Source organism: Gymnoscopelus microlampas, assembly GCF_963454915.1.
Source record: "Gymnoscopelus microlampas genome assembly, chromosome: 5".
NCBI classification, from domain to species: Eukaryota; Metazoa; Chordata; class Actinopteri; order Myctophiformes; family Myctophidae; genus Gymnoscopelus; species Gymnoscopelus microlampas.
The window spans coordinates 37,784,650-37,795,381 of NC_139942.1; the positions used below are offsets into that span (position 1 = coordinate 37,784,650).

The 10,732-nt window shown below is 38.2% G+C and overlaps 1 protein-coding gene across 2 annotated transcripts; it reads left to right on the forward strand.

Moving 5' to 3' along the window:
* The first annotated feature begins 209 nt into the window (after nucleotides 1–209).
* LOC311045436 (nucleotide sugar transporter SLC35D2-like) lies at nucleotides 210–8,363 on the forward strand. Of its 2 annotated transcripts, XR_014600767.1 has the most exons (14): nucleotides 210–424; nucleotides 1,344–1,377; nucleotides 2,167–2,253; nucleotides 2,438–2,505; nucleotides 3,155–3,226; nucleotides 3,418–3,486; nucleotides 3,696–3,798; nucleotides 4,458–4,550; nucleotides 4,784–4,851; nucleotides 5,207–5,285; nucleotides 6,025–6,064; nucleotides 6,292–6,619; nucleotides 6,778–6,830; nucleotides 7,237–8,363. XR_014600767.1 is itself a non-coding variant. In XM_084057309.1 (13 exons), exons 1-13 carry the CDS (start codon nucleotides 288–290, stop codon nucleotides 7,245–7,247), a joined length of 957 nt encoding a protein of 318 aa, XP_083913435.1. In that variant the 5' UTR covers nucleotides 210–287; the 3' UTR covers nucleotides 7,248–8,363. The 2 variants fall into 2 exon arrangements, 1 of the variants encoding a protein (XP_083913435.1); XM_084057309.1 differs by lacking the exons at nucleotides 6,025–6,064; nucleotides 6,292–6,619 and adding an exon at nucleotides 6,130–6,212.
* Nucleotides 8,364–10,732: the final 2,369 nt, after the last annotated feature.

Here is a 10,732-nt window from a genome sequence, read left to right on the forward strand (position 1 = left end):
GCAAGGTGACCACACAACCCAAACCCTTACCACAGCGGTGGGCTTGCCCTTTAACTGACTTGTATTCAGTTAAGATGTTTGTGTTGCTTGTTAACGGTGTAGGCCACAAGGCGGCGACATAGTGCAGCTCTCGCCGAAAGTTGACTTAGTTGAGTTGCGCCCCGCCCCCTGGGCGTCAACGTCAATAACAGAAGTAAATCATGGCGGAACTTGATCAGAATCAGAAACGTTAGCGAGTGTGTCAACCATAGGGTGTCAACTGGCCTTAAAAAGCATATAATAAAAGTATGTCGACCGAAAATGAAAAGAAGAGAGCAACGGGTGATGGTTCCACGGCACATCTGAAGCTCCTCGCCGCTGGCTTTTATGGGCTGAGTTCTTTTCTTATCGTTGTGGTCAACAAGAGCGTCCTGACCAGCTACAGGTACTGGATGGAACACATGGGTGATCTTTGGACCGCATCCCAGGGGCCAGTTGCACCACCTCACACTAAGTTCAAACTTAGCCTAGTTATAGCTTAAACACATTCAATCCGGGAAAGTATCTCTGTCATTTTAGATTTCTTTGGCTATTCGAAAATAGCAGATATACAAGCTGCACTATGAGCTTGTAGATCTGCTATTTTTTGAAAAATCGTGAAAATGTGTGCAAATCTAAATATATATATTTAAAGATTTGCAACAAAAAAAAATCACGTTTAAAAAAAAATAGCAGATCTACAAGCTCATAGCACGGCACTCGGTGCCGTGCTATGAGCTATCTGCTATTTTTGAATAGCCAAAGAAATCTAAAATGACACAGATACTTTCCCGGCTAAGTGGGTTAAATGACTTTTTTAAAAAGCCATTTAAGCTATAACTAGGCTAAGTTTGAACCTAGTGTGAGGTGGTGCAACTGGCCCCAGCAGTGGTGTAAAGCAGGGCTTCTCAGGGTGCCGTGGCACCTAGGTGCCTTGACGCAAGTCCAGGGGTGCCTCAGAATACTTTGATAATATTTGGAATTGATCAATGTCACTTCAGTTTAATAAACACTTAGACCCTCTATACTTAGTAAAACAGACCTGAGTTAAACTGTACTTGGTGAGTTCTTTTTCAGCCTGCAGTACACCAAGTTTCTTCAACAAAAATAGCAGATCTACAAGCTCACAACGCGTCACAACAGGTTGTGGGCTTGTAGATCGGCTATTTTTGGTGAATGTTCCCCCCAGGATAGGAATACAATGCCACAAACAGGACCTCAAATATAACACTGACATGACAATTATGAGCATTTTGTTGATATTTTAGAGTTAGACTGCACAACTTATGCTATAATGTACTGTTATGATTTTATGAACATTGCAGATTTCCTTCATCAACATGCGTTGGAATTGGCCAAGTAAGCTTCCATTTCACAATTTACCGGCCAGTCTTATACCATACATACAGAACACAACATAAAGTAGCTATGCATTTAGGCCAATTATAGAACATAACTGTTAAAGATAGTTGTGTGGGGTAGGGGGGAGGGAATGTTTCAGCACAGGACAGTGTCATCCCTATTCCCTATGCAAGAAGAGTGGGCACTAAGGAGGAGTGGGCACCTCGATGTAAAATTTGCTTGTATTTTGTCCAAAATTGTAAAAAAAAATATATATATATATATTTGAAAAATGTAGTATTAAGTAATGTAAAGTATACATGATTTGAACATGCACGGTACATCATTATCAGACTTGAATTTACCCCTCAACTTATTTTGTATGCCCAAAATGATTGGATGTACAGGTTTAAACTTTTGTAGCAATTGTAGAAATATTAGACCTTAATTGTGAAATGTTCAATACAAATTTCCTTCATTTTGGACCAAAATAGAGATGCCCACTCTTCCTTAGTGCCCACTCTTCCTGTCACCGTCATCCCTCATTAGGGGGCTGAGCGCATTTGCGCTTATTAGGCAGACAGACACCTGCATTCCAGATTTGATATTCACCTTGACTTGCCAACATTGTTCAGGCAATAAAAATGTTTTAATTGCAAGTTAAAGAAGTTGTACAAGTTGCACCGCAACAATAACACGACTTAGGCTAACATACATTATAGAACATATAACGTACTATACAACATTATTATTATGCATTATAGAACATAACATTATGTCCTTTGTCCTGGCTCAATCATGTTCCAGATGGTGGCTACTATCGTGGTTCTAAGGACTGCAAAGGCGTTAGGTGTTATCACATTTCCAGACATGGATTCGAGTATACCCAACCAGGTGAGAGTCTTTTAACAGAAAATATGTTTGATCTGATTGACTAATGTTGTGGTGGATTCTGGAGGGGGGGGTTGCTTTCAAACAGAACTAAACGTTTTAAAGAAAATGTTGAATTAAAAGACAGAGTACTGTAAATTATCTTTTTTTGTTTCATCATTTCATGTGGGTGTGTGCCGTCTTCCAGATGTTCCCTCTACCTCTGCTGTATGTTGGGAATCAGATATCAGGGCTGTTTGGGACACAACGACTCAAGTAAGAGCTTCTTGTTGACTTTTTTTGATAGATGCTAGTTACAGTATACTAAACATATACATTTATATAAGGTGGTTACTTGTTCTGATAAGTTGTGTTAAGATTGATTGATTGATTGATTGATTGATTGATTGATTGATTCATTGATTCATTGAATACTTTATTAACAGTTTGCAAAATAGTACAGTGTTACAATTATACAATGACGCTAAAAGGATAACACGTCCTAAGGGCTTGTTTCCATTCTGGTCATAGGTTTTGTCCAAAATCACATACTAACTAACGTACTACATTTTACACAGTATGCTATTTTCAGCATGCTATTTATCTACTAAACAGTAGGGTTTCACTTCGGGCATACTATTACATAGTTAGGAAAGTACCCCATCTTGAATGTTGTATGCATCTCCCATACTATTTAGTAGCTACTAAGCTTTCGGACATACTACAAAGTGATTTGGCATACTAAATAGTATGTTAGTATGTGATTTTGCACACAGCCTTGAATTTAGTATGCATCTCGCGTACTATTTAGTAACTACTACGTTTTCGGACATGCTAAAAAGTCATTTGGCATATTACAATAGTATGCCAACAAGGCTGTGAAATAGGCTGTGAACTATTCTCAATAACTTTCCTTTGTCCACAGTCTGCCCATGTTTACAGTTCTAAGGAGGTTCTCCATTTTGCTCACTATGGTGTTCGAGGGAATATTACTGAAGTAAGTGTATGCTTCTATGATTAAACATTCCTCAAACTAGAATTTTGATTGCTCTTTCAACAATGTTGAGTGTTGTTTGTATTGTTTTGTATTGTCTCTTGCTGATTTTATTTCATACTACGCTTTATTTCCTTCCCCGCTGGGGATTAATCAAATTTATCTCATGTCATTTCATAATCCCCCACCACCAGAAAGACATTCTCAGGCTCCATCAAATTAACAGTGTTTGCCATGATCTTTGGAGCTTTTATCGCTGCAAGGTGAGTCTTACATTTTGTCATGGACACGATAGCATTAAATATTGCATCACATATAGAATCATTCATTTTCATCATCGAGTAATATGCTATGATAAAACATTAATAATCCAACACAACAGTCCACTTTGACTGGCTAATCAAGAGCCAGAGAGAAATCATTTACACACAGTCCATGTCTCGTACTGTTGTTGCAATTCTTTCTGTTGTAGTACCGATTTAGCCTTTGACCTTCAAGGCTATGTCTTCATCATGTTGAACAATGTTCTGACTGCAGCCAACGGCGCATACGTCAAACAGAAACTGGATTCGAAGGTGAGTTAACCACTTGAACCCCAGCATCCATATTCTGGGGGGAACATTAGCCAGAAATATCAGATCTACAAGCTCACAACGGGTTGCGTTGCGATGCATGGTGAGCTTGTAGATTGGCTATTTTTGCCAAAGAGATTTGGTGTGGACTGAAAAAAGCAGTCCAAGTACAGATCCAGTTTTCCAAGTCTATTTTCTAAGTGGTTAAGTTCTTAAAGGTAGGGCAATAGATAAGGGACAACTTTTAATATTTACATACCAATCTAAACAATTATTGAATGTTGGGGCGGGGCAGATTTAGCTGTTCAAACACCTTTTTCCAACATTTATAAAACATATTGTTTATAAGAATGTCACATTATAACATAATTACAGTTTTTTCACAATATTTGAATATTCAGCATTTAAAATTATCTGTTGCACTGCCTTTAACCACTTTCAACTTGGCATTTCATTTTTAGGCAAAAGTGTAAAAATAATAATAATGAAATGACATATCTCACAACGCAATCCGTTGTGAGCTTATAGATATGCTATTTTTGCCACACAATAAATCAGGGAGATGGTATTTAACTCTTGACTGAAATTCTATTCTGTTCTACTCTACTTTCTTATATTCAACCACAATACTACAACCCATCTATTCACTGCTGGACACACAGGAGCTGGGGAAATACGGACTACTCTATTATAACGCGTTAATGATGATTTTCCCTACCATGGTGTATGCATACTTCACAGGCGACTTTCAAGTGGTAAGAGGTTTTATGACACAACTGAATAATTTCTATATCCTTCAGTTTTAGCTTTGCTAGAGCTGTGAAGTGACCGTGTGTGTGTGTGTGTGTGTGTGTGTGTGTGTGTGTGTGTGTGTGTGTGTGTGTGTGTGTGTGTGTGTGTGTGTGTGTGTGTGTGTGTGTGTGTGTGTGTGTGTGTGTGTGTGTGTGTCTGTGTGTGTGTGTGTGTGTCCACTCATTCTTTGTTCAAGGCGTTGGAGTTTGATGGATGGTCTGACATGCTGTTTGCCGTACAGTTTGTGCTTTCTTGTGTGATGGGGTGAGCTCTGCACCTCCTTGCTGTCTCTCCAGCAGTGGTTCTCAAAGTGGGGTCCGGGGACCCCAGGGGTCCTTGAGGGGGTTCCTAAGGTCCCCCAGCAAAATCATTTTAACCACTTTAACCCTATATATATCTGCTGTTTGAAAAGACCTGATGTACAAGCCCACAACGTGTCGCATTGTGACAGGTTGTGTCAGAATCTTTTCAGATGGGGTCCACGGCCAACTACATATTAATTTGGGGGGTCCTTGACATGAAAATGTTTGAGAAACACTGCTCTACATGTTACTAATCCATTAATAGATATTAGGCCATGGCATTATTCAAGTCTATTCATCGTCTTTCTCTTCAACAGCTTCATTTTAATGTACTCTATCGTGCTGTGCACGCAACACAACTCAGCGCTGACCACCACCATTGTGGGTTGTATTAAAGTAAGTCAGTTCAAGTTACTCAGTCAGCATGGCACCATCATACCTATACCTCTATTTACACCCTTAGATATATATAACTAGCTATCGCATTGGCTGCTGCTGCTCATTAAAGCTATACGTCCAACGGGATTGCCGTATTGGTGGTTAGCTCAGCAAGCCTTGCCTCCTAATGCCTGTATGCCCCATGTCTATGGAAGCAGGATGTCTCTCCACAATTAAAATAATTATAATTTGCTGAATTCTCAACCAATTCCAAGCGGTTAGGTTTGCTACAAATGTTAGACATGGGTGTTATTTTATGATATACTGTATGACACTTGGTTAAATAAGTAACCTGGGTTTCATAACCTGGGTTTTCATACCAAAACACCTTATCTTACATAGATAATAACAGTAATTATTATAAAAACGTTTTAGTTTATAAACGACTTGTGCATAGTTCTAGCTGTGGAGTTATGGCAAGCTGCCCTTCTTAATATACTGTAGGGGCGGGCACATTGATGTACAGCCCCAGTGGCCAATGCGTTGTCTAGGTATTTAGGTCTATGATTTCCACATACTGGTGGCCGATAAACTATGCACAACTGACCAGCAGAGGGCCAGGTCGGATGTTAAGTCATCTTTATTCATTCATAGTCTTTTATTCAATATTTTACCCTAGTATTTGCTAGTGTTACTACTGTACTTCTTCAATCGGTACCTGTTCTCTACCGTTACATTTGTTTCATCCTTACTGCAGTGTGCGATGACAACTGAATTGGGATCAATGAAGATCTACAGTATGTGTGGAACAGTTGTTTGCTACTTACAGATACAATACTGACCTGTCTGTTTCCTCACAAAGAATATTCTGGTCACGTACCTTGGAATGGTGTTGGGTGGCGACTACATATTCACCTGGACAAACTTTGTCGGCCTAAACATCAGGTTATATTTTTTACACTTCATTTTAGATTGTTTCTTAATTGTTCACCGTTTATTATCGTCATATCACACACCACTACAGGGAAGCATCATAGAAGACAGGGAAGCACCATAGGAAGCACCATAGATGACAGGGAAGCACCATAGGAAGTACCATAGATGACAGGGAAGCACCACAGAAAGCACCAAAGAAGACAGGGAAGTACCATAGGAAGCACCATAGATGACAGGGAAGCACCACAGGAAGCACCAAAGAAGACAGGGAAGTACCATAGGAAGCACCATAGATGACAGGGAAGCACCTAAAGAAGCACTAAAGAAGACAGGGAAGCACCTTAGAAGACAGAGAAGCACTATAAGAAGCACCATAGATGACAGATAAGCACCCTAGGAAGCACCATAGAAGACAGGTATGTACAATAGTAAGCACCATAGATAACAGATAAGTACCATAGTGAGAATATAGAGCTATTTAATAATCACTTACTGCACCTAATCACTTACTGCAGCTTTAATTGATATATTTTATTGGATTCATGCTAATATAACTTCTCTGTTTTTCCACCAGTATTGCCGGCAGTTTGGTGTACTCATATCTTACATTCACAGAGGAACAGACCAGTAAGAACGATAAAAATGCTAATTATATTCAATGTTACATACCTGCATGTTATTATTATTATAATTATTTTCTTATCTTTTTAAAAATAAATAATATAGATAATGGTATCTTAACCACATTCAGCCTGGCATCTCTATTCTGGGCATCTCATCATAGGCACACATTTGTCAGAAAATGTCTAAATAATTCCCCACAATTTCAAAATGAGTGAAAATAGATGATCTACACAAGCTCACAATGCATCATGCCGTGTTATGAGCTTGTAGATCGGCTATTTTCCTTATTGGTCATACAACAGAGTATATATTATAGGGCTTAAGTGGTTAAACTACTATTAAGTGGTTGTGAATGCATAAAGTGTTTAGTGACTATAAGCCTCTGAAATATTTACATCTCATTTGACAGAAAAGGCGTAAGTGCTGGGATTCCTGCCAAGACCAGCATTCGTATTCCTGGAGGAGAGACTAATGACGACCCACCCGACCAGAGGAACATGACATGCTTTAGTTCCCAAACAATGGGTCAGGAAACATTTTTGGGTCATTGGTATGGGTCGCGAGAATTTCAGGTTTTTTTACATTTCCTTAAAACAAAATGTATATATATATATTGTAATTTTTTCCAAATATTTTCAAAAACTGAAACATTTCAAAAATCATTTTAAATGTTTTTTTTCAAAGAATTTGAACACTGGCCAATTGTGTTTGTGTGTGTAGTATATGTTCAACGAAGCCGAATGCACCACGGTGGATTCGAACCCACAACCTCCATAGTGGTGGGCAGCTACTTTACCATTGCGCCACCCGAGTGGTGAAAATAGGCGAAGCTACAAGCGATAGATTGACAACTTGTAGATCGGTTATTTTCACTATTTTAACCCATTAAGACCTGAGGCCGATTCTACAAATGCCTTCTAAATCAGTACTTTTTCGTGCCAAGGACCCGCAAAATTATATGTATTTGGCCACGGACCCCCATCTGAAAATGCTGTGCCAGGGACCCCCAGAAGAGAAGATTTGTGTTAAAAAAAATGCTGAATTATTAAAAATGTAAAAACATTTTCAAAATGTTCAAAAATAGCAGATGTACAAGCTCGCAGCACAGCATGAAGTGATGTGCTGTGAGCTTGTATATCTGCTATTTTTGAGAACCACTGTTCTAAATCCTAAGAGTTTTCTGAAAAAAAATAACAGTTGCTTTAAATGGGTTAAATAGGGCTTACGTGGTTAATTCATAATAGCGGGTATCACAATGAAGGTTTTAAAGAAAATACCATGATCTTTTTTTACATTATTATTTTAATATTAATGTTATATTATCATTACAATGTTAGTGTTTTGCCAATTATTTGGGGGCAATGGCCCATTGGTGGGAATCGCTGATATAGACGAACAATTTATTACATATGTACTTTATGTGTACGAACACATGTACTGAGTGGATTTTCTACTTTAATTTATCCCTATCGCTGTGTGAATCATTTTGTCTGAGATAATTGTTAATGTTTGAAAGGCAAAGTATTAAATCTACTTTATGAATGTTTTGTTGAGACATAACACTGCTGATGAATATATTCACAGCCATGTTGCTTCCTTTACCCCTTTCTAAAGCACTGTCAAATTCCATACATTTACACAAGTACTGTACTGTACTGTAAAGTAACTAGGTAGGTACAGTTACTACTGTACTCGAGTACACATTTTTGGTACTTTTACTGGAGTATTTCCATTTTTCAATACTTTATGCTTCTACTCTACATCTACTACATCTCAGTGGCAAATACTGTACTTTACTCCTCTATAATTATTTGAAAACTTTAGTTACTATTACAAAACATACATAAATCATAATCAATGAATTTGGCTATTCAAAAATAGCCTATCTACAAGCTCAAGTCACACAATGTGAGCTTGTAGTTCCGCAATCTTTTGCCTTTTACTTGTATTTAAGTATTTTTATATTGTGGTATTGATCATTTTACTCCTTGAGTTCTTCCAACACTGAGCACCGAGTCAAAATCCATAAATTAAGCTTTTCAGTCAAAACGGCATAATTACCCTCATTTAACCATTTAAAGCAGAGGTATTCAACAGGGGGACCCCTAGGGGGTCCGCGGAGGTACTGCAGGGGGTCAGCGAAATTGTTGTTTGATAAAAAAAAATAAAAAAAAAACGTTTTAAAAACTTTTTGTTATTTTTTTTCTCTCATAAATGTCAATATGTCTTAAAACATAACATGACATATTTTAATAGCTTAGTATTGAATGCACAATAACATGGTATGTTTATACATATTTTGTAGAGAAAGAAAAGGTCTTTTGCACACCTACTGGGACAGCCTGTGGGTAGGAGCAGGCTCCAGGCAACCATTTGTTCATGTTTAATTGTTTATACATATAAAACACACTTTTATACATAAATATATGATATATGTGGTGGCCTACCCCCTACCCTACGAGGTAGGGGGTCCCTGCTCCATCACCCCATCAGTTTGGGGGTCCCTGGCCTGAAAAGGTTGAGGACCCCTGTTCTAAAGCAACAAGGTCTACCTCTTCTTGGACGTTGTATGAAATGTCCATTGGCCGCATTGACAATGCATTGGGCGCTTAAAGTTAAATATCTCCAAAACTACAAATGATTTCAAAGAAAAAAATCTCAAGCATGCATGTCCACAGTAAGGTGGATTTTCTGAACTGTGAATGGAGTTTCTAGGTGAAAGTGTTTTTTTGATGTCCCAAATTCTTCCATCGAACTCCATTATAAATCTCTGAACTTTTAAAGGAGTACAATTCTAAAACTATTAAACATTTCAAAGATTCCTTTTCAGGCAAACATGTCCACAGTAAGATGAACATTTTAAAGTATGAATGGGGTTACTAGCAGTAAGTATGTAGGATTAGTAGCCTGTCCTCGTTTCCCTTTGCTGCATCCACAATGCATGGGGCGCTTAAAGTTAAATATCTCCCAAACTACAAATGATTTCAAAGAAAAAATCTCAAGCATGCATGTCCACAGTAAGGTGGATTTCTTAAACTGTGAATGGAGTTTCTAGGTGAAAGTGTTTTTTTGTGTTTTTTTTATGTCCCAAATTCTTCCATCGACCTCCATTATAACTTTCTGAACTTTTAAAGGAGTACAATTCTAAAACTATTAAACATTTCAAAGATTCCTTTTCAGGCAAACATGTCCACTGTAAGATGAACATTTTAAAGTATGAATGGGGTTACTAGCAGTAAGTATGTAGGATTAGTGGCCTGTACTCGTTTCCCTTTGCCGCATCCACAATGCATGGGGCGATTAAAGTTAAATATCTCCCAAACTACAAATGATTTCAAAGAAAAAATCTCAAGCATGCATGTCCACAGTAAGGTGGATTTTCTTAACTGTGAATGGAGTTTCTAGGTGAAAGTGTTTTTTTGAGGTCCCAAAACCTTCCATCCGCCTCCATTATAAATCTCTGAACTTTTAAAGGAGTACAATTCTAAAACTATGCAACAATTCAAAGATTCCTTTTCAGGCAAACATGTCCACAGAAAGATGAACATTTTAAAGTATGAATGGGGTTTCTATTCTATATATGACATTTTGAATCTTTACAGTCTGTTCACCTTCTTTTGGGTCTTGAGTCGAACCAATTACTCCCGCGGAGACATCAAATTTCTATTTTGGGCCTTGAGTCTTGGGACTCAAGGCCCAAAAGAGAAATTTGATGTCTCCGCGGGAGTAATTGGTTCGACTCAAGACTCTTTTGGGTCTTGAGTCTTGGGAAAGGAAAAAAAAAGTGCGCCAGTTGGATTTGAACCAGGAACCTTCTGATTACAAGTCCTGTATCTGAACCACTGCACCACAGAGGTCCTTACCTGTTCTGTTGACTTAGCCTGGCAAAGTTTGTACCCTTTTCC